General features: G+C 42.4%; 1 protein-coding gene across 29 annotated transcripts in view; it reads left to right on the forward strand.

The window, feature by feature from the left end:
- The first annotated feature begins 268 nt into the window (after positions 1-268).
- The window catches only part of camk2g2 (calcium/calmodulin-dependent protein kinase (CaM kinase) II gamma 2), a 54,398-nt gene continuing 29,503 nt past the window's right edge, over positions 269-25,163 (forward strand). For all 29 annotated transcript variants that reach the window (XM_031875221.1, XM_031875351.1, XM_031875255.1 and 26 more), the window contains exons 1-4: positions 269-461; positions 1,526-1,620; positions 22,673-22,732; positions 25,045-25,099. In XM_031875221.1, the coding sequence (XP_031731081.1) occupies positions 397-461; positions 1,526-1,620; positions 22,673-22,732; positions 25,045-25,099 (275 nt within the window). In that variant the 5' untranslated portion in view covers positions 269-396. The remainder of the gene's footprint in view (positions 462-1,525; positions 1,621-22,672; positions 22,733-25,044; positions 25,100-25,163) is intronic.

Genomic DNA, 25,163 nt, shown 5'->3' on the forward strand with positions numbered 1-25,163 from the left:
TTTTATTTATAAAGCAAATATGCACACCACATTATTTCACCTGACTTTAATATACTTACATTATAAAAAAGAAAAAAGGAAATAAAGGATCAAATAGAAAATGTTACAAAAATGTTACATCAGGTCAGGAATAGAATTAGATGGCTAACGACCAATACAATTTCCATTTATGTTCTCTTTTCAAACAGAGTGGCTCATGATCTTAATAGAGGATCTTTGTTACTACGGCTAGGCCGCTCTCTCTCCTCCCTCCCCTCCCACTCCCTGCTCTTCTCTCAGAGCTCGAGCCTCTCTTCCCCCTCTCTGCCTTCACGAGTTCTCCTCTCCAAACCTGCGCGAGGCGGCCACTGAAGCGCGAGGCGATTCCCCCCTCTCCCCCGAAACACTTCTGTCAACATGTCTACAGTTGTAACCTCGACCAGATTCACAGACGAATATCAGCTGTTCGAGGAACTCGGAAAGTAAGCGACCGCCGCTCTTGTTGCATTCAGTGTGTGTATGTGTTTGCACGTTTGTCTCCTCTGCTGCTGCCATTGTGCGCGTTTACTTCGGTGTTGACAAGGCAGGAGAAGGGCTGTCAAAAACATGGAAGGGTAGGATAAGCGCCTCAGCAACAGCACGCTGTGAGCAGGTTTCCTGTTAGCACTACAGAGGCTCGTGTTTAACCCTGGGTGCGTGTAAACAAGGCATATCGCACCATTGTGGCTCCCTTTTTGTAACCCGAAAAAGGTGTGAAGCATCCGCGTAGAGGACCAACTTGTTTGTCAATTTAGCTGCAGGTAGCACGCGTCGAAAACTCGTTTTGCACGCACCCCATCCTTCTCGCGCTCCTCTTCAATCATTCAGCTCTGTGTTTTTTTTGTGCATTTCTAAGCAGACTGCAGGGCTACTGTGTGTGTGTGTGTGTGTGTGTGTGTGTGTGTACGCACACACAAAAAAAGGAAAAATACTGTGGCCGTTGCACATTTTGTCTATGCGCACCACACACATGTACTGCAATTGAGGATTAAAACATGAAAGGACACATATGTTGCAGTGTGTATCCTGGCTACAAAGCCACTTTGTAACATCTAATCTGCGTGCGTGTGGCTAATGGAGCCGCTCCACCTTCTAATACAGCCGACAGCGGGACTTTAAAGGAGGCGTCTGTGGAAAAAATGCAACGTTAATTCTACCTTTCAGTAGCTTCACTCTCCTGTACTCACGTTTCCTTCCTGTAAGCTAATGACTGGGTACTTTCACAATGAACCCCCCCCCTCTCTCTCGCTCTCTCTCACGCACTAGTAGCCAGGACCTCTTCTCACATCTCACACACAGAATATCAGACTGTATTAATTATGCATGTGACTTCTGTTTCCCTTCTTTTTCTTCTCTTTAGGTGTATGTGATTCATGCGTGCCCCCTCTGCGTGTGACAAGTTCATGCACTCTCCGATTGCCACACACAGACGTGATGGAGACTTTTATGTTTTCAAGTGATTCCACTGATTTGTTTCTTTTTTTTGTTTTTTTGTTTCCTGCTCCAGGGGTGCCTTCTCTATCGTCCGCCGATGCGTCAAGAAGTCCACCGGCCAGGAGTATGCTGCTAAAATCATCAACACAAAAAAGCTCTCGGCCAGAGGTAAGCGCAGCGGACAAGGCATTGTGTCACTCGGCGTTTGCAGTCAAGGAGCAAACGTGAAGTTATGCGAACTGAAAGCTGACGACGGCCGGGCCGCTGTAGCCGCTCGATGGTGTCGGTTGGGCTGCGGGTTTGTGAGTTTGTTTTCCTGAAGAGCAGCGATCACAGGCGCTCCGTCCTCTCCATGTCAGCGGGGATTCCTGAAGAGCTGGAGGCCTTTTTGGCAGAGCTGGGGCTCAGGTTGTGCCGTGAGGTTCAGTGGCTCTTTGGCAGCTGTCTGCGAAACCGTTTTTGGTTTGTTATGGTTACCGTTGGTGCTTTCTCATCAGCTCCACCTCAGCCTAAAATATCCTCCGCTTTCACAGCAGCTCGTAGGAAGAAACGGAGGAAAGTTGTTGCTTTAATAGTTTTGGCCGTGGTTTGTGTAGGCTGTGATAACAGCGTACTTGCACCTTGTTTTATGGGAGGGTGTAAATATTCACTCCAGATAAATGACAACATTTATAGATGTTATGTTGCTCCTTCAAACGTGGGATTTTAAAACAAGGCAACGTTACTAAAAATAAGTCAAACTGAGCCAGAAACATGAGCAGTCAGAGGATCAAACCGACTTTCAACCCCCCCAGATTAGCCATATTTTCTGAGTGACTTCCTGGTTCAACTTTGACCTACTGTAACATACTCGCCATACTTGTTCGTGCACGCAGTTTCCTTTAGCTCCGTGTTTGTCCCTCTTGTATTCGAGTCACAGATGCTTAGATATGGGACTCAAATGTGACGATAAAACACATAAATTGGGGTTAAGTAGTCCGGGCAATGAGGGATTATTGCCATTATGGCTGCCATTTAAAATAACAAATCACGTTTGATTGTATTCAAACTAAAATCAAATTTGCTCACAATAATTCAATCACTGCTAATGTTGTCTATTGTAAGATTAAATAGAGTTTTGGCCTGCCTGCTATTTCAGCATGTATGTGACTTTTGTCTGGTGAAATGTGGTTTCCATGTTCCGTTGCAGTCTCTGCTGCCGCGTTTCAGTGATGAGCTAACATTACAAGGCAGTTTTGTTTCCTTCACAAAGTCCTTTGAAGGGACGGCTGAACGGATTATCACAAATTTTACATTTGTTTTATACCACTTTTAAATATTAGTTGGGATTTCTGATAAAAGAGTGGCCATTAGAAATTAAGCTAAACTACAGCAATAAGTTGTAATAACCTGGATTTGTGTGGTCAATTCAGAATTATGACGTGTGTGTGTGTTTGCGTTCACATGCAGCTTCAGTCTGTGCTTCAGTCTTTGTGGCAGATTTGTTGTCGTTGTCATTAGTCCGCCTGTTGCTCTGCCATGTGTGTCATGGCGTTCCTCCTGCCATGTCGCATGTGTTTGGCTTTGCACACGAGTTCCATCAATCCTTCACCGTGACTCTTCTTGTCTATGTGTGTGAGCATGTTGCAGTCTCTCTCTCTCTCTGTGTGTATGCAAGAGGTTTCATCAAAGGTTGAGTGATGATATGAAGTGCAGATCGGGGCCAGTTCTGGACTGATCCGGCTGCTCTTTTCCCCGGGGATGCAGAGGGAATTGCTCCTTCTGAACCTTCTCAAAAACCCTCATTCTTATGTTGTTTCCTCCCTTCCCTCCCTTCTTTGTAAACAAAAGATTGATTTGAGGAAAGATCTTGAAACCTGTGTGGGTGTGGGGGTGGGTGGGTGGGAGGGAGGGAGGCTGCGTTGGCAGTGGTCCGGAGCTAGTAACCCGGCAACAGCAGGGGTGAAACTCCTCATCCCATAGGCTGTCTGGCAGAGAGACTGTGTGTGTCTGGGTCGTGGTCAGAGTTATCACAAAAACGCATAGACGACTGCTCTTTTCTCACTTGAAGCACAGTTGCACACATTCCCTCTCACCCACTTAACGGTTCTCACTCTGCGTACGAGGCCTGTCTGAGTACAGCTTCTCATTGTGAAATACACACATTAGTTTCTCCTTCAGTGCTCGTTGTCCTTAATCAGAGCTGAAATGTGCTGGTGCTGCCAATATGCTGTTCACAAACACAAGAAGCAACCCGCTCTACGCACGCACACGCGCACGCACGCATGCACACGCACGCACCCCATGCCTATAGATCTGAAAGAAAGGCAAGGAGTGTGTCCCTGGGACAGGCACCTTTGTGTTGAAGAATATTTCTGGTTAATTATAACTCGGGTCTTCTTTTCGTAGTTGCGGTTATTGTTCATTTAGTTCATGATAATATTGAACTGACCAACGACATTAAAGAGGAAGTTAAAGAAAGACGAGCAGTCAGATGATTGGACAGGTTTTAAACTAGGACTGGGCGATAATTCAGTATGGAAATCTTGCAATGGAATCATATTGTGATGGAATCGTACATTGAGATCCCTCATACTGACTCAAATGTATTTGAAAATCTGATCATTTTTGCACTGAAGTTCTTAATTAAATGAAAAATTCTCATCTTTTTCATTTGTCAAGGATTTGATTCTCACAAGAGTGTAAAAAACAGGTTATTTCATAAACCAGAAAACACGCAAAAATAATCCCAATTCATAGCCAAGATATCACAATCAAAAACATGTCGTCACCTACAGTAACGGCCTTGTAAATGATATCGTCTTCATGCACACATGAACACTAATACTTCATGGCTGGAGCACACACACACACACACTCCCACTTACATTAACATATCCACTTGTTAGTGTTTGCAAAAACTGAACGTACAGTATGTTGGCATTGGTTGGTTTAATAGCTGGACTACTTTGGAGTATTGCTTGTACTTACAAGGTTTATGTGTGTGTGTGTGTGTGTGTGTGTGTGCGCGTGTGCGTGCAAGCCGTATTCTCTTCAGCTCAGGGAGGGCACATTGGCTGGCGGTGAGCTCAGCGATTACGGCTGGGTCATGTCGCGTCACATGCATGCGCACAGGCGCTCCAGCAGATACTCACACATGTACACGTGGTCTGTCACTGACGTCCACACAGACACACATTGTTAAGAACACACTACATTCAGTAACCGTTGTACTTTGAATTTCAGCGACTATGTTTTCTATGATGGATACGTTTTCTCACTGGTGAGCCTTGATAGTAGTTTATCTTTTAAAATCTAAGTTCTTTAAAGAAAATTCTTAAAAAGAGATCATATTTACGGGTTATGAATTGAAATTCATAACCCGTGATACAAAACTTTACCGATCATTCATAAGCAAACAGACAAATGACTATGATACACAAAGCTTAATGTATACCGGACTTTAAAGTTTAATGTTGCTGATCAACTGATTGATCTTCATTTTGATTAACAGTTTTTTTGGAAACATTTTGGGAAGAGAGTCAGATGAGAAGATTGGCACAGCTCTGGTATCTGTCTGTTAAACAGGAAGCTGCAGCCAGTTAGCTTAGCTTAGCATAAAGACAGGAGACAGCGTGAGGTATGTAGCTGGAATAAAGCCGCCTACCAGCACCTCTAAAGTTCACTCATTAACCTGTTATATCTTGTTTGTTTAATCTCTACAAAAAACAGAGTTAAAATCACAATGGCCCATTTTACTGGGGGTTCATTGTTGGCCATTCACAGTAACTTCCTGGAGTCTCTTCCCCCCCACAAAACGGCAAACTGTCGTTTTTATACTTCAAATACTGTCTACTCGGATGTGTCGGTGTTCCTGCAGTCCAATGGTTACTGATTGTGAAAGCTGCTGATACTGTATTACTGTATTTTACAAGTGACCGTAGCATCAGTTTACAGAAGTAGATACCGAGCGTTGTTGTGAGCTAGAAGCAGCAGTGATGGCTCGATAAGTCGTGGGAAGCAGATGTTCAGAAGGGAAGTTATGCTCATAAGTTTATGGTACTTTTACTTTGGTGGTGGAGGGCTCTCACGTGCATCGTGCACACTCTGATGATAAGGGGAGATTGAAGTAGACGGCCCTTTTTTGATGAGCCAGGACTTCTGCACATCTTATGCAGAGGCTTGAATCCAGTTTGCACAAAGATTAAGTACCAGAAGTCAGTGGTTAGATTTAAAAATAGCAATAAAAGGAAATTTCGAAGGTATTTTCATATCGCTTTTCTGACAGGATGTCTGTTACAGTAGCTCATCTCATTGTGTATGAACCAAACCTCACATATCTACACATATATTAGCAAGTCAGCATTTGCTTTTTGCCCAGTCAGCTTTCATCTGCACATTTCCATTTAAGGGAGCTCACTGTCATCCCTGCCTCTTTCATCTTCTGCTTTTACTGCGTCCACTGATGATGTTGCAGTACATTTTCTAATAAATGTCCTGGTTGAAAAAATAAATAATACAATTCAACAAATGATTTTGGTTTTTAGAGCTTTTTTTTTTTGCCTGCTGTGGAGGGAAACGACACTATGAGAGTGAACCAGAACAGTGAAGTTGTGCGTGAACAGCCAACAATGAGCTGAGACTCTCGAGCTCAAACCACAATTTTCCGTCCTCGTGTAAAAACATGGGTGTAGGGGTGGCCGATATATCGAGTATACTCGATGTACTTGCAGCTCGTACTACCTGGGATGAGGGTCTAAGGACTGACTTCAAAATAAAAGCTGTGTGGAGCTTCCAGTGAATAAAATTCACATTCAGTGAATAAGTCGGTCAGTTTGACTGACAATAATAAATACATTAGTAAAATAAAAATTACAAAATGAATTCATATTAAATAATAACCAACATGTGTGCTGTCTCTACGGGCTGCGTTAAAGGAGGCGTGTTGCTCCAGGTACCAGTAAGAACATAAAACACAAGCTATAGGGAATCCGGTTATATTTATATTGCCATGGCTAACACTGCACAGTAGTTTATAGGAAGATATGAACTGTTTTACAACTCTGCAAACGGATAGCAATAACGAGCATCATCCACCGCACATTTGTGAGGTAAACAAGAGAACCGACTGGTTCACTCTCTGAAGTAGCTTCTTGGAAAATGTACCTGCACATCTGATTGACTAAAGTAATCCCTTTCCAGATGTCACTGCTTTGCATTGCTGCAGAGGATCTGCTTCATCTTCTTGTTGCAGGAGCGTGATGAAATCATTGAAATGAAGGTGTCTGAACACGGCCTCACTTCCCTGACCTCTTTATCATGTTATGAATCCTTCTAGGTGTCCTCTGCATGTTTAAAATGATCTATTTGGCTGCAACTAATTATTGGTTAATCTACCAATTATTTGATCTATTAAGTGTTTAATTATTTGGTCTTCAAGAGATCATAAAATTAGATCCATAACATTTTCCCAGAGCCCATGATGACGTTTGTTTTGTCCGACTAACGATCCAAAACCCAAGAATATTCAGTGTTCTATCACAGAGGACAAACCTGCCAACACACTAATAATCGAGCTCCTACACTTGACTTTAGACAAGTTTGCATTCTTAAGCGCCGTAATACAGAAATGACCAAAATGCTTCTCAAGTGTGAATACTCGCTGCATTCCTCAGCAGTTAATTGAATATCACCTAATTGAATTCAGGCACAGTATTGAATGTAGGTCACCGGGCTTTTCAGAGCCCAACACACATTCACTGTAGTCATGCAGTTACGTAGTAAAAGGAGGAAAATAGGAAAACTTGAAGTGTTAAAAATAAGCTTCAGGTCGCGTTAACCCACGTGTGTTGCGAGTGAAACGCCAGCTGCAGCGTGGCCTGCTGTGGACCGCTGGATTGGTCGAAATAGGAGCGACTCTGTCACGACTCAAAAACCAGACGGAAACGCTTTCTCTGTAGAATCGCTTCAACACCCAAGGGAAGCACTGTTGATCGGTGTGATCCATCTCGACGGTGTTTCGAGCTATTTTTAGCAACAATTATGTGTCGCGTATTGTGTGTAACAGTGAAGGGAGTGTATTTTTAGTTGCACTGTTATTAGGTAAGGCCTTGTGATGTCAGGGGAGGAGGGGGAGAGGCTGGAGGCCCGCTGTTGAATTATTGAGGTGCGAGGCTGCTCCGCTCTCACTGAACATGGACACGAGCTGAGGACCGGATCCTTAAAGTCCTTTTCTATGCTTCCTGTCTTTATCTCGTGGCCTTTCATGTGTCTCGCTCAGCCATATTTCCTATCTTACTTTTGTCTTTCTCTCTTTCGCCACCTCTTCCTCCCTCTTTCTAGTCATCTCTTCTCCCCTCTCTGCCATGCTGCCACATCACAGGCCATGCAGGCAGACGACGAGTGTGTGCGTGTGTTTTCAAGCTTTCGGTTGGCTTCTTAGTGTGCCCGCTGGAGGCTGATTGGCGGAGGGCAGATAAACGTAGCAAGAGCAGCGCAGTGAATGTTTCATGGGACCAACTGTGAATATTTGATGAGCAGGAGAGAGTCTTATATGGAGAGAGAAAGATGTTGAGATGGAGAGAGTGAGACGGTCAGGGTTATACGCTCCAAGTCGCTGTAACACTTGAATGGTGTTTGTCTTCCCACAGCATGCAAACCCTCCTCTTTTCTTATCAAGGCTTTGAAATGTGTGTGTGTGTGTGTGTGTGTGTGTGTGTGTGTGTGTGTGTGTGTGTGTGTGGGAGTTCAGTGTGTTTTTCCAGGACCCTCCTATCATATTCATCTTGCTTTCTCTCTTCTCTGCTCATCGTTATCTCCCCTGTCCGACGCATATGGCATCGTGAGGGAGCCAACTTGAATAAAAATGTTATTTGCCATTTACTTTAGTGCTGGACACAGACACAGGGGGCTGATTGTTACTTTTCAGGGGATTCATTTGTCACTATAAAGTCAACCTACAAGTCAGTCTGACTGCAGCGAAATGTAACTAATTAAAGATTACACACACTCTCCTGTGATTATTACGTCTATGGCTGTTGTGGAGTGGATTTAGTCTGCGCTGACTTTGTCAACGTTGAAAGGAGTAATAAAGTTTGCCGTCTTGGTTCAGACTTCAGAGCCTCCGTGTTGTTGTTTTCTAAATATAGGTGTAACTCAACCAGTTCTGCACAACGAGATTGGTTGATGCCTTTATTGGCTCAGAAACATAAACCTCATTCCGAAAACAAATGTCTTTTTTTTTTTTTTCACTGTGAAATATTCGCTCTGTGTGAAAGTATTCCTGACAAAAACAGCAGGTCGAAAAAAATACATTGTGGTGCGAAATAATTGTGCGGAAAGAAACACCACAGGGGTGTAAAGGCCTTAAAGCTGCAGCTAATGATTGTTTACATCTTGTATTCAGTTATTCTGCTGTGTGGGCCATATATGGTCGGAAAATGATAAAAATAAAAAAGTATAGTTTCTGTTGACAAAGTTGACATTTACATTTGTTTTTGTCATTTTGTCTGACGAACCCCCAACATACAGAAGACTCCAGGAGCTGTGCCAAACATTTTCTAAATTTAGGAGCCTTATATGTGAGGATGTGCTGCTTTTTCTTTCAGTCATACTCAATAATAAAGAGACTGTCTGAATAAAACAAGGTATTTGAAGACGTCAGCTGGGGTTCTGGGAAATTAGAACATAGATGAAATAAATAATCGATTTAAATGAGAAAATAACTGAGTTGCAGCCCTACTGTGATCACATCCATTCTGCCCGTGTTCATCACAAGCTAGCGAGTTGTTTCAAAGGGAGGGCCGCCTGCCAACACTTCATTGGATTACATTACAGTAGAGCATCTCAGGTGTGTGCGCATGTTTGTCCATCCGTGTGTATATGCGAGTGTGTTTGTGTGCGCGCTTCACACAGCAACAGATTTTTCTGTGTTGAGTTTGATTGAAAAACACTACACAGACTGTGTGCAGATGCTCATACTTTTGTTTTCTATTGTATTGTGGCTCCAACACCTTTAACAAACCTCCGTCGTGTTCAGGAAACTTGCTCACTTCTGTCGCCACTTTCTTTGGTTGTGAGTCGACTATACAGCAAACTTGTTGAAGAGGTACTGCACCAGAAGTGGTTAAATGTTTCTGTCGGTATGTGAGATCACACGCGTCAAAACTCCTGTTTAGTTGTGAGATGGGTGCAGTAATTACACTTTGCACAGAGTTTTCACACCCCCACGGAGGGTCCAAATGCTCTCGGCTGACACTGAAGCGTCTCAAACAGAGCAAAAATAATAAGAAAAGAGCAAATACAGGCAGAGGGCCGGGTCTCTGCAGAAACAAACGCCTACACACACTTCTAATGGGTCATAAGTGATGATTGAGAGGCATTATAGAGGCCCCTTGCCTTAATATTCGAGTCCCACACTCGCACATCCAAACAGTTGCTCATAATCATAATATAATAGTTTTGCCGTGAAAAGAAAAGCGACCCGCCTTCGAGTTGGAAAGCGAGGGAAACGCGTTTACAGGTAAGTAAGTGAAGCAGTGCTGCTGTTCTTTAAATGGAGATGTTTTTATTGAGATTATTTATTGCGACAGTTGGAAGCAATAAAGCTGGGCACACACATGGGAGGCGTATCCAGCAATAATGTTTTGTGTATGTGTATATATACGGCTCCTCAGACATGCCATGGGATAATCTATTCCTGATCACAGACATTCACTCTCATGCTGTCAATCAAGCAGCCCGTCTCCACGGTAACGGCTCGCTTACGTGCATCCTATTGTTCACACCTGAAACGTGGTCGCCATATTCACTCGGTGTCATGTACAATGAATAGCAACGTAGTGCAGAAGTCCTCAAGCCCAAGGAAACTCATTCGGAACGCCAGGCTGTCAATCGAGACCCGTGTAGGTTTTCCAGAAAACGGCTTTAAAGAAAATGTGATTCATTAAAGTAAAAAGTATCTCTCAAGCCTCAGACATGAGCTAATACGGAGTGTGATCAATACGAATCACAGCTAGCCTGTGAATCTGCATGTGTTGTGTATTCAGTCAGTTTACAGGGGTTGGGGGAGTCGCACTGTATCTGGAAAAAACAAAGTTATATAAAGCCTTTTTTGGATCCAGACGGAGCTGTGTGAGGTCTGACAAGTGCCTCAACTGATGTAACTTGAGTCAGCGTTGATGTATGTATGTGTTTGAAATTGAAGGAAATCTGGGGTTCTGGATGCACCGATCAACCGGCCGCTAATCGAAACTGTGCGGTTTTCAGCTGATCGTCCATGAACAGTGACCGGATGATCAGATTCATATTTCCACATTTTTACCGGTACTTGTTGAATAATGACGACGGACGGTTCTGTCTACAACATGTCCCTTTGCATATCTAATTGTTTTATTGGTGTATACCTTTGACTGTTGTATAATATTATAACCAGAAACACAAACACACACATGCACACATGGTATGTTGGTTCAACCTGTCTTTGCACAAAGCCACTATTTTGTTTGACCAGCCGAGCACACACACACGCGCACACACAGTTTATTCTTTCTTTTGTGTCAGTTGTTTCACCTTAACAATTGACACCTGCCTGCAAGCCAAGTTCAAATCGTTTCATAATCCCCGCTGAAAGCTATAGAGACAGCTTGTAGTGGCCCACTAAATGTGCTCGATGGAGCGTGCGGTGCTGCTACATCATTTGGTTGAAGTGTGCGCTCCTGTTGACTGGCATGCCACCAACACAGTTGGTGTGTTTGTGTCTGCCATCAAGGTTACAATCAAATCAGCATTTCTTAATAAAAGTCTCCTCACAGTAAGCCCATTAAGGGCCTGCTGCCTTGACACACTTGTGTGCGGTTGTGGGGGACGCAGCAGGTTTTGTGAATTGAAGCACAACCTCCACTTGATGATTATGATTATGATTACAGAATAACACGGGATCACCCTTTGCAATGATCCAGAACTAGGAGCATTTTAGGTTGAAAAATACTAACTTGCATCGTATATTTCTCCTTAACTTGATAAAAAGTTGGTATGTATTTAATTAATTCGGTACTAGCCATAGAATGAAACACTTTTTATACATCTTATTGTGTCCCTTGCTGTCATTTTGGCCCTGTAGGACGACCAAACATTTTTAAACATGGCCTCAACAGCTGAGCAATGGTCCTGAATGGAAATATAAATAAACAATAATTGTTTAAATCACTGGCAAGTGACTGTGATATATGGAAACAGACTAATCCATTTCAGCCTATGCAGCAATAAAAACAACAAACACACACACTCCTCAGAGTAAAGTGATAACAGCACACACAGCTCATTGCATACACAAAGCGGTGTAATCCTACCCTGTGTCAAGTCAAGCCCATTCAACGATCCTGTGTGTTGAGGCTGATCTTTGCATGTACAACAAGCAGTTGTTCCACAAGCTCCAAAATACATATCAAACATTGTGGGATGCTTGGTAGGAACTGTAGAGCAGACCGGGCCATTTTCAAATAATGTCATTATTTGCTTTTGACGAGGATTAAGTCATTCAGGCTGCTCAGCTGTCAGACGTGATCTACGTCAGCTGTCACTCTTTACAAGCATTACTGGTCGCATTAAGTCCGTGTTGAACTCTGGGTGTGTGTTCATGTGTCGCTTCATGTCTTACCAAAAGGACTGGCAGTCCCAACACACAATAGAGGCCATTATCCCTTCTCTCAGGGAATAAGTGTGTGTGTGTGTGTGTGTGTGTGTGTGTGTGTGTGTGTGTGTGTGTGTGTGTGTGTGTGTGTTTGAACAACTCTCAGATCTGGTCATTGTCAGGGTTGAAGCATGTCTCCCTGGAACAGCCGCTCATCAGTGATTAGTTATCACTAAGCGAGGATCAAGGCTGCACTCTGACACATCAAGGCCGGGAACCCGCGCAGTGTTATTTATGTGCTGGAATAAAGGTGCCAGTATTTGCCTCCAGATCTATTCTTAGGAATAGTTTGGGTGTCATCATCATCATCACGTACATTTTTCTTGAGCGCTTTGAGCCAATAGCTTGTATTTACTGAGAAATGAACATGCAGTATTAGAAACACTGCTGTCATACCTTGAGTTCACGTTGTTCAAATATGGCCAGCACATACAAATAATGTTTGGTTATTAATAAAAGCCAAATAAAAAAACCACCGTGGGATGGTGGAAATATCTGTGCTCATTAGTTCACATGGTAATGATTTATCATTGCACTCACTTAACATTGTTGAACTAAAGAAAGCAGAACCAGAGATACGTATGTTTTTTTTTATTGCATGCACCTTCCTCATCAAAATCTGGCGTCTACATTACCCACAATGCAACCCACTTGCATGCAGTTCAGGTGAAGATGTGTGTGCGTTGTTGTATTAGCAGCTAATGTAGCCTCGAGCCTCCAGCAGAGATGAGGAGCAGGATACAGACGATGAAATTCATTTGCCAATTTGCTTTGACTTTTTTGGGACGTTTTTTTTTTTTTTTGCACGTTGTTTTTTTCGGTTGCTAGAATCAATAAAACGTGCCCGTCTGTAGATGATTCACATTAAAAGCCGATCGTGATGGGAGGGACTGTACATTCTGAGCTTCTGGAATGCTGTTAATGTTAATCTGTGCAGGACGTGTTGAGTCTCATTGATCGGAGTTAGTGCTCTGGAAATGTACATTACACAGAACGTATCGAGACAAAAGGTAAACATAGATGAGTTGTATTTACAGCAGATTAAAACAGACCAGGGAAGAGTCTAGCTCAAATATAATGAAATAGTAAAGTAATGTGAGTAAAGGAGGGCGAGGACTAAAAGAGTCAATTCGAAATAAAAGCCTGTTTTAAATGAGATTTGCTCTTCAGTTGGGGTAAATAGAGGCCTGTGCCAGTATTTGAGAAGTCCTGCCCATTAACCCTGACATAACAAATGAAGAAAGTCTCTCTAAAACGAGTCATCAAGCCTTTGAATCTGTTCTGACTAAAGGATGTCTGAAATAAAAATAGTAACTTATTGAAAGCGTAAAGACTCTTGACTCGATGCTTCAAAAATACCTCATCTTTAGTGAACTTGAAGTGTTTTTGTAAATATCGCCCCGTTAACATGATGTAATAATATGGGTCCACAGCATCTCATGCTTCTGGCTACAGCCATACAGGCTGCTTTGTGAAGATGAATGACTCAAACCATGCCTGTACTAAAATGGCTTCTTAATTTAGTATAAAGATAGACTTTTGAACTTTGAACTCAACCTAATGAACTCTATTGATCTAATCTAGCGTCAGGGTCACGGCTCACTCGGCTCTGATGCTGATAAGCTTCGCCGTTTGGCACGATGAGCTGGCAGAGCAGTTGTGACGAATCTAATGTGCCTTTAATCTCACGATGTGTTTGTTTAGCCTCAGTGTGGTTGAGATAACGAGGAGAACACAGGACTTAAGAAGTATGTAAGAAACCACATGTGTTTGATGTGTTGATTCTTCTGGGGATGTTGCGATGTCACTGTTTTCTCTTCCACTAGTGAAAGACCCGTCAAACAGGACAGATTTTCTGATCCATTATTTTAAAAGAACAGTAAGACTAAGAACATCAGTTTGGGGTCACTGGACAAAAATGATGAGAGGATTTTCTCAGTTCAGATTTAATGAAAAACACCAGAATACCTTTAACATGAAAATATTTCCCTTGTTGGTGGGGGGGTGGTCTGTTCTTCTTTTCATCTAGCGCTACCAAAAGGTCATCATCTGCACCTGTCGATCACTTTGGGTCACTTAAGGTTACTTCTTAAACAGGAGGCCGTAACATTTCCAGTACAATAGGGATCTGATTTAATAAACCTAATTAGGAAAAGGATGTTGATAAAAGTTTGTCAAAGTTTTTAGATTTCACTGTGGCCACAAACAAATATGTTTTGGATATTCTCTATTTCCCCCTAGACGGTAATAACCTTGAAGTGTGCAGTGACAGATTAGTTATATGGTCAGTTTGGTTCATTTTGGAGAAGCGTTTAGTATTTGGTTTCAAAAACTACACATCCTTTTGTTAAATAGTTGGCAATTCATTTTCTGTTGATTGACAAATCAGCGGTTTGTATTGCTCTTAACGTCGGTGGATGTTCTCTCTGGTTGTTGTGTGAAAGAGTTACCGGCAGCCTTTCAGGCAAATGTCAGGAGCCCCAAAATAACCTCTTTCCATCGCGATACCTTCCTCCTACTGGTGAGTGCTTCTGTTACTGCTGCCTGCTTCACGCGGCGTTACACTCCCCCAGCTTTGAGGATCATAAAGCAGAGTCCACACCCCCCTCTGCTGTCTCCCCACAGGAGGAAGTTTAAAGGACGTGAAGCTGTTCTCATATTTGTTATCCTGTTGGTCAGAGTGAACGGTTCTGGCAGAGACTCGGACTCTTTTCACAAACAACCTGATGTTGGTCACCCCCAGCAGGTCAGCTAAGATCTGATTAGGCTTCATTTCATTGCTCAACCAAACACACACACACACACACCGACTGAAGACAGGCAGACCACAATGCAGAACAGAGAACTTTATGGTTCAACAGAAGGCTACACAGTGTGTCACTTCATGTTTTGGTTGAGCAACTCTGATACCTTTCAGACACACACACGCTCATGCTCATTGTTTTTCATGCTAAATTTGAGAACAGAAATGCATGAAAGAACATTGACTGATAATATAACTCTTCAAAATGTAAACGCGCAACTTGTGATCGGAGCGAAATTTGAACGGACTGGGAGCAGTTCTGAGGTCCGAACAACTTAAACTTGAATGACAATATTTTGCAGACGGAGCATTGAGAGAAATTTGCTGTGTAAATTAAAAAGAGAGAGAGAGAGACTTTCTCAAGGCACCACTGTGCCTAAATACAGCCTCACAGAGCTGCCAACATGGCTGTAGACTCTTGTCTTGTTTCGTTTCTTTTTTTCTTGACTCGGGGGTCCAGTAGAGCAGAACTGGTGTCTGTCTCTGTCTAATTAGCATACTGCCGAGCACACAGATGGAAAAAAAGTGTCTGTTCGGGGTTGTAAAAGGTGAGGCTTCTTGAGGATTGGGTGCATGTCCTGACTGGCTGTAAATAGTTGAAAGATGGAGGAGAATGGAGCAAGTATCAGCTTACTACTACTGTGCTGTTGTTTAATGGTTATAGCTGCAAGTGTCAGAATCGTGACATTATCAACACCACCTTCATCGTCTTCTCCTCGTCGTATTTGCATCGTTACGCTGCGGGCTTTGAGTCGGCGACGCGAGCCTCAGCTTTAGCCCACTGACACCAGAATGACCTCTCTCAGCGCCGGGACGTCTGACTTGTTGAAAAGCTGCGACAGGACCGGAGGTGATCGGTGTCAGAAACTCACCTCCGCCTGTCTCGTTTTGCTGTACGCCTCCATGTGTCGGTCTTTCTCTGCGTCTCCGTCTCTCACTTTCTGTCTCATTGTGTCTCTGCCTCTCTGCTTGGTGATGCAGGGCGGGCCGGGTCAGTGTGATTCAGGGCTGTAAGCCGGAGGAGGATTGGATCTATTTATAGTCTCGTCTGCTCTCTGGGCCACGCTGACCCGAAGTCTGTCTGTTTTTCTCTTTCTGTCAGTCCGTCATTCATTTATCTCATATCAGTTGGTTTTCCTTTTGTGCTGTTCTACCTGCAGATAAAAGACATTACCCTCCAGTGTTTAACAATCTCTACCTCTAATTCTCTTGCACACACGCACATTTCAATAAAATGTTCATGCAGTTTCCTTGCTTTTCTCGGGATGTGATTAAAAACTAGATTTCCCTAACAAACACTGATCCGAGAGCGATGCAACTAACAATATGTACTTTAAAATTACGGATTTATGCTCATTCAATTCATACGTCTATAAAATGTTGAAAATGATGCCAAATCCAATCACAAGATACTTGAGCTCACAGTAAGACACTTAACATTAACAATAACATTTGTCAGGCCAGAAGTCTAATGTAAGTAATCACAGCAATGAGAGGAAGAAAATGTATTTTAGAGCCTTTTAAGCAGTGAAACTTCAGTAGTTTTAATATCTTTGGGTTTGAGGCTTGTTTGGTCTTTGGCAAGAGATTAGAGGGCATCGCTTTGTCACTTTTGGCTTTGAGAAGTTGTGATTGGCTTTTTGCCGATACCTTTCATTTATATGGCCGCAGCTCCGTAACCCACATCAAATTCAATTCATCATCACTATCATCAAAAATGTTGTAGCTTTGGTCAGAAACGGTTCCATCCAATGTGTTTGTTTCTGAGAAGGACTCTGGAATCGGAGCGTCCAAAAGTTGTGTGTGTGTGTGTGTGTGTGTGTGTGTGTGTGTGTGTGTGTGTGTGTGTGTGTGTGTGTGTGTGTGTGTGTGTGTGTGTGTGTGTGTGTGTGTGTGTGTGTGTGAGAAACAAAGCTGAGAGACATGCTTTTAGTTTTCATTGACTTGTCTGGAAAGTCACTAAAGGCTTCAAATGGAATAATTGGTTATCTAACAACAACATGCACAGCCACTGAAATGCACATAGATGCACTCTAATACAATATACTTCTTTAAGTGTGAAAATATGACATCAAACTAAACAGCCAGACTAATTTAAAAAAGGATAAAAGCACACCTTCATCTATTGGGTAGGTGGATGTTTGGCTGATTCATTTCATCTTTAAAAACACAAATGTTCCAGATATTGTCATGTAGTCTAGATGGGATGGTGTGTGTGTGTGTGTGTGTGTGTGTGTGTGCTGGTTGTGTCTAACCAGTGAGTCGTCATGCTGATATCTTGCTATGCTTATGGTGCAGGTTGCCAGGGGTGCTCCAATCAGCAGATGGAGGATGGTACATGCCAGCCGAGGTCTTTTGTTGACTCTGCTTGTTCTCCGGCGGCCCCTGAGGAGAGGGCACTTTGACTCTGACTGACACCCCGACTATCTGAGAGCTGCTGGTGGCAGTTTAAACCTGTGTTTTGCTGCTACTAACATTGCCAAGTTATCTTTTACATTTTCTTGGAAATACTCGGTGTATGTTCTTTGGTTTTTGTGGAGGAAATATCTGGTTGACAGGAGGTTTGGTGCAACTGGAAGTATAGAAGAAGAACACCTGCTGACACCTGCATGAACGCCAAATTCAGACTTTACAGTTATTGCTTCCTGGAACGATCGGATGAGAAGAGTCGCATTTAAGTATAACCTCTGCTAATGACCACTTGTCACGAAATATAGAAAAATAATGTCAGATTGTGTGGCTGTTTTTGGGTTTGTGTCTTTACTCTGTGCTCAGTTAGTTGGCATCTAGTGTAAAGTATTGTCTGCATCTTTCCCTGAATCTGAATTTATTGGGCAGGTATGAGTATAAATACCAGCAATTTGACTCTGGTCGTTTTTGTTCTCATTGTGTGTGTGTGTGTGTGTGTGTGTGTGTGTGTGTGTGTGTGTGTGTGTGTGTATGTATATACAGAAATATAAATACAGCTAAAAACAAGGACTAAGTAAAACAATAAAGAAGATAAATATATAAAAGTTATATATTTATAGATATTACAACAAGCAACAACATTTTCTGTAAATTGTAAGTCTTGTAAATCAGAGTGGAAATCTGCTGGAATACATCAAATACAAGCTGGCAGACGTTAATGGCTGTACTTGGGTGGAGGAGTTGTGGATCATTCAAACAGTAGATCTGGGCTGAACGAATTCATCCATCCATCAATCCATTCAGCCAGTGCTGCAGTCTGCTCAGAGTGTCTAGAGATGATGGATAAATGAATATGTTGAGCCACGCTGTCGCTCATCACTCACTCCAATTGCGCTAAGTGCTGTGTGTTGTGCTTTACGGAGCAGACAATATGATGTCAGCACGTCTCTCTGGAACGCTGTAAAAGGGGTGTGGGTGTGTGTGTGTGGGTGGGTGGGTGGGTGTGTGGGTGGGTGTGTGTGTGTGTGGGTGGGTGTGTGTGTGTGTGTGTGTGGGTGGGTGTGGGTGGGTGGGTGGGGATGATGATGAAGGCTTTCACTATACTTCAAATCCTACGAAGATAGTTAAGGAACTTGCACACACCAGTTCTTCTTCTTTTATGTTTTCCGGTGTAGCCCACCGCATTGAGAACGTCATCTAAAATGAGATCATTAGGCTATTTTAATATAGTTCTGGTCTTAAAATGATTAAAATGTTTTTACTTGGTACTGTGAACTGCTCACTTCTGTTTCAGCTTGTGTCCAAAACATTGTTGTTTTTTGTTCTAGTGAGTTGTTGATTCAACTCCAAGATGAGTTTGGGCATTGTAGTTTGTGGTGCTGTTGAATGTTATGGCATTACACAGAGAGGTGTTTCTGTCATTTAGTTTACCCTCATTGATATAAATATGGTGGACAATGTAAGAAGTAACGGTTTCAAAACTAGTCCAACAAGACTAGGATGAAACCTCTGTTCGTTTAAGGTCAATGTGCTCAGTTGTGGCTAAATTGTCACAGTCAGCGATAGTGTCTATAATGTGAATTCCCGGCTGATAAAAGACCATCTGTAAATGTTCTATCGTGGTGCCAGTAATATATGCAGTAACAACCGAGTATGTATTGAGGAAGTGGATCAGATGGTTGATTGCCAGAGCAGAGACATTGCCAGAAATGTCTCTTTTATTTTAAAAGAGTACCAATAGTGAAACTCAACGGACGAATGGTGTAATCTCACTCTCTCACTCTCAGCGACTCAGACATTCGCTTTAACAAGACTAGCCCCCGCTTTAATGCGGGTCGAAAATAATCACTGTTTCAACACTAGTATCTAGTTTAATTAAAACTGTCTACTGCGCTATTTATTGTTGATTTTAATCGATGAAGTGATTTCATTGACAGTTCCTCCTCAAAGAATCACACTAAAGCACCACTTTATATCTTGTGTTTACCAGAGATGTGTTTAAAATGTCTTGGAAATTAGTCATTTAACATTAAAAAAATAAGCATAAAAATGATTTTAATATTCTTTTGAAGTTGACTAATCGGTCATTTCGATCTTAGTCGACTAACCAATGTAGTTGAGCAATGTCAGTTGAGGCCCTTTAATGCTGCTCTGTTGCTCTGATATGTTGTATGTGTGTTTTAGATTTGATTATCAACTCACACTTTGTCCTGATTGTATACAAAAACATTATATTTTTGTATAATGAAGAGTGGAGTGCTATTTTTAACAGTGGTACCTTCTGTATTTGACACTGATCATCTTCTACTAATCTTCAGTCATTCCTCTTGTTTCTATTCTTCTCTATACGATTTGTCCCTTTTTGAAGCCTTGTGCTTGTTCTCTCGTCTTTCTATTGAAACTCCTCAGTCATTTCTAGTTCCTCTAAGCAGCAAGCTGCCAAGACTGTCTGCTATCACAAGCATAATAAAGCCGTCATCTCAGGCCATGAAAATTATGAAAAAATAATACTGTTTTTGCAGGCTGATCCAACTTCTAAGAATACAGGCCGCCAAAATAGCCCATTATGGCTCCGAGAAGAAGGTTGTGGAACGTCTTCAGAGCGCTTTTGATTTCTCCTGTCAGGATTAACGCTGCAGCTGATTGGCTTAGCCCTGTGGGTCAGAGGTTAGGGGTCAAACTTGGGATAGCGTGTTGATGCCTCCGTGTCCTCTCCTGCAGGAGCTTGTTGGTGGTGAAGGATTTAATAGGAAATCAATGCACAAACCTTTAATGGCGCCAATCATCACCAATCAATTTATGAGCTAATTGACGTCTCCTCTCATTGACCGTGTCTCACTGCTCCTAAAAACACTCTTGAAGACGTAGCACAGATCAGAACCAGCAGAAATTAGGATACACATAACATCAGCTATATGCTTGTAATGCTAGCTGTCCACCATGAATACAAAGTAAGTTATTAGTGAGGAGAGACCACTTATGTCAGTTGTATGTCTCTGCCTCTTGTTGGCCAGTGCCTTGTGTGATACATAAGTGTAGTTTCATTTTCATACATTTTGAATGCACACAAGACCACAGATTACATATCTATGCAGTCGTTTACATTTCCCGCTGCCTCTAAAGGCCCCTCAGTGTTTGCTGTGAAGGAAGGAAGTATTCCACAACCAACCATTTAAATGGGCTGATAACATTTTAAGCGGGTGGAATGTCCAGTGCCATTCCCTCACTTTCACACACGCACACAAACACACATACACATACATACAGCCCCATCTGTCCCCTGAGACCAGCAGGTGGTGGGTGGCAGGAGTGTCCAGTACGAACTCGACCTCTGACACCCTGCAACAGGAAATGTTGTCCACTGTATAATGTCCTACAACCAATCTGTCTGTCCTCAACATCCAGCTGTGCGCACACACAAACACACACACACACACACAGACATGCTCTCCTCGCCATTAGAATCATTATCTGGACGCTGATTATATTAAGGGCGGACCCACAAGACTAATTCCACTAAGTGCAAAAAGCTTGTGCTAGAGGTTTTTTTTGTGTGTGTGTGTGTGTGTGTGTGTGTGTGTGTGTGTGTGTGTGTGTACACACAGTATATAGCAGCCTGTCTGTCCACTTGTGCAAACTCCTATTAGTTGAGAGCCACTGTTTTGGCCTTTGAGCTTGTCTGTGTCGTCGTGTCTCTTACCTTGTTGACATCCTGTCTCTGCTGTCCCCTCCAGCTCAAGTCGATTTGATGTCGGTTGCAAAATTGGCAGATTTAGAGGAAAACTATTGTTGTGAATGGAATAGGAAGAGCAGAAGAGGTCGGAGAGAACGGGAACAATGTGTGTGTTTTATGTGCGGCACAGTTAAAAGAAAATGTTTAATCAATTCACAAAGTCGCTGGTGCACGTGTTTCTGAAGTCCTTCCAAACAAGACATCAAGTTTTAATGTTTGCAAAAACAAATTATTTATTAGCTCTGTGTCTGTTAAAAGGTTACGAAGAAGAATCTGTTTCCAAAATGCCGTGTTGCACAAGTGCTACTGAACAACATGAACTGCAGTCAGATTATGTGGATGTTATGCAGCCCTCGTTGTGTACTTTTATATTGGCTTTGAGTTCTTCTGTGTTCACTCTCAATGGGTTTCCAACAGTGGTGGGCCGTCAGGGCCTTCAAGGCCTTCTCTGCTGGCCTAAACAGAATCACAAAGCTATATCTATTTTATAATTTAATAATTTTTCTTAAATACACTACATGTATTAGAATTTATAAAAATATCTTTCCCATTATCTTCTTTTCTCATTGCACAGCTACTGTTTTCCTCAGTTGCTCTGCTTCCAGTGCAGCTTGTTTTAAGTAGAGCTTTTATCCAATCAGATTTCACCTCTGTGTCTCTAGGTAAGAACAGAGACCCAGGCCTGCAGACGGAGGCCTGCATCCATTTGCAGTTTAAGTGAACGGGAACGATATTGTTGATTGTCATATTCTTCAACCAATCAGCTCTTTAGTTTGACATGTTGGGCGTATTCTTTGACGTATCGGAGCCTGCTCGCCGGCCTATAATGACGTCAGCATTAGTGCAGCTCAGTGTCTGCCGCGAGGTGCAGAGTGCGCTGTGATTGGTCAGTGGGCGAGCACGTGACAATCGTGAAACGAAGCTTAACAGCAGAGGCATGTCGGGTAGTGAATCACATCACATGATGCAGCTCAGCCAATCAAATATGGGCATTCTGACTGAGTGAGATGCACCATGACACAGAGGACTGAGACGAGGAAAGACATTGCAGAGCAGTACGTACAATGCTCAAGTTGTGAAAGTAAAATCATTAGACGATCTGTTTGGGCCGCAACTTGTCATTAAGGAGTGATGGTGGGTCCCACAGCCAGACCAGCTGAGAACCACTGTCCTCCATGAGCGCAGAAAACATTATATTTTCCTGAATATAAGCTTCTGCATTTTCCAGATGCTCTAGTACTATTCAAACATATTGCAAGTCTTGTACCGAACGTTACGTACATTTAATACGTACATGGGTACGTACATTTAATACGTACATGGGTACGTACATTTAATACGTACATGGGTACGTACATTTAATACGTACATRGKTACAGCCTTAGAAACTGATACCTGTGGYGCCATCATGTGGTTATAAGGTGGTATTTCAGCTGAAGGACAACAGATGAAGGCCTAGATATAAAATGCACGGCCCACCACTGGTTTCCAAGAAGGTTTTTTTTTTCCCCATGTGCTTTGGTCGCTGACAACAAAGCGTCTTGTTTCTCTTCCTGACACTGAGATTGTGCCCTCACTGGTCCGTCTCCGTCTTTTCTGTCCTCAGATCACCAGAAGCTGGACCGGGAGGCCAGGATCTGTCGTCTGCTGAAACATCCAAACATAGGTGAGTCACTTTTGAGAGCCAAGTGGATTAGTGGAGCGGCTCTGCTAATTCAGAACATCGGACGTTAAGAAGTCACTGCAAAATCTATTTTCTGCAGCGGCCTTCTGGAACATGTCATCGGCACAAAACCATGATTAGACGCATTTCTCATAAAATTCGGAAAGGTCATAAAGTATCTAAAACAATGCTAGGAATGTTTTTTGAGCGGTTAAAGAAAGCCTGGGGTCTCCAGTTCCAGCAGTGGCTGTTGCACTCATGAAGACAAACAAGCTAATTTAAAACCATTAACGTCTGATTACCACAATGTGCTCTCACTCTCTCTTCTCTGAGTCACAACTCTGTCAAAATCTGGAAACTCCAACATTATACACATAGTTTTAGATTCAGTGTGGCTTACACTTTCCCGCTATATTATTATTATATGTCCATCATGAATAAACACGCATACATCTGCAAGAAATCATGGAAGAAAAGACGCTGTTTAATACGTCCAGAACTTGCCTGAGAATAATCATGTATTTGATTTACTTCAGAATCAACATAATCTGCTGATTGTTGTCTGTACGTCCATGGGTACGTTTCAAACAGGAACTTCTAATAGATAATTCGGCTAATTTATAGGTGCAAATTTGCCAAAATGTTGCTGCGGCAATAGATTGTCAACTACATCATAATTGGATATACCAAGTGTATCTAACACTTGAGTTTCATGACCTCTTTTAGTGTGCGTGTGTGTGTGCGTGTGTGTGTGAGAGTGTGAGAGAGAGTGTGTGTGAGAGAGAGTGTAAAACCCAGACAAAAGGCAGTGGCCCCTTGAGAAAGGAAGGAAATGACAAAGTATCTTTTTGGCAGAACTACCAAGTGTCTTGTCATACTGTAGTGTGGCGCTCAGAGTGAGCTATACTCACACACACACATGCAGGGTGTGATAACAGCATAATAGGTATGGTTTCATTCATTCCCTCTTTCTTCTTCGTCCCACCTGATTCCTGCTCCGTTATTGTCCTACTCTGCCTTTCTTTTCCTCCCTCAGCTGCTCTCTTCTCATCCCCTTCTCAAGGGGAAGGCCGTTCAAGTTATCTTTTCTCTAAATGTAAGCCGTCTGAAGCAAGAAGAGAGTCATATCCAACATTTTCAGGCCAAATTTAAAGCACTCGAGTGCCTTCGCCCAGGATTTTAATCTACCTTTGAGGTGACTCGAGAGCTGCCGGTTAAAAACAGCTAATGGTAAAAGTCGTCTTTGTTGGCAGGAGCTCCTCCTGTGTGAAGGAAAAAAAAGAAGCTTTCACCCCTCTGTGTACATCGATGTTTGCTGCCTGCTTTAGTGCTTCTGTAACAGAGAGAAAAACTCAAATGAAATTACCAGTATCACATTAATTATAGATGATTAAACTGGTTGCCAACATGCCAGGTGGCACTCGGGCTTTAGAAACCTGCTGTCAAGCCCTGGAGTGGATCATTTCTGCTCGGGGAAAGGGCCGTGTATCTCCTGACCTTCTGGGTGTTTAATATGATTGTGAGCATACCATAATAATACTGCACTGACTTAAGAGAAGTGTGGTTCTTGTGCTTTGCTCCCACTGGTCAGTGATCAATGATGCATTGATCGTCTGCCATATCAACAACAAGTAATCATTAGGAGCTTACAAAATGCAGGTTTTTCCTCAATAAAAAGCTACATTTAAACAGATGAAGTAAAACATTTAAATCATAAATTAAGATGCTCCTGTGTCAACAAATGGTTAAACTAGATTAAAAAGATCAAACATAATAATTCTGCACAATTTACAGACTTGCATAAATTTGACCAAATTTGACCAAACATAAGACGATAAAACAAAAACGCCGACCCGTCATCAAGGTAAACGGCACTTTTCCTTCCCTGTCTTGTGAAAAACATATTCATGTTATGTACGTTGCAGGTATCGAGCAGCTGGATTTGATGTCTTGGGGATGCATAAATAATATATATGCCAATTTAACACTTTATTCTCTGAAATATTCTTTAACAATCTAATATGATAACTGGTTGTTTTACAGCAGTATTGAGCAAGTTACTTGAAAACTCAAGCCGACCATCAAATGTCAAAGTAACAAAGTGTTACTGGGATTAGCAACTGTAATGTAATTACTGACTTTCAAAGTGTAATCCCGAACACTACTGAAAACAGTAATCACATTACTGTAACGCATTACTGCGGTATATAAACCGCACACTCACACACACACAGAGAAGATTCATTCCAGGTGGTGGTCGTCTTAACCTAACGTACTGATTTCTAATTAAAGTCTTTCTCTTTCGCCCTCACTAGTACGACTCCATGACAGCATCTCAGAGGAAGGCTTCCATTACCTGGTTTTTGACCTGTAAGTAAACCACATTAACACACACACACACACACACACACACACACACACACACACACACACA

The sequence above is a fragment of the Anarrhichthys ocellatus genome, unplaced genomic scaffold (genome assembly GCF_004355925.1).
Source record: "Anarrhichthys ocellatus isolate YVR2014 unplaced genomic scaffold, GSC_Weel_1.0 scaffold3, whole genome shotgun sequence".
In the NCBI taxonomy this organism is placed as follows: Eukaryota; Metazoa; Chordata; class Actinopteri; order Perciformes; family Anarhichadidae; genus Anarrhichthys; species Anarrhichthys ocellatus.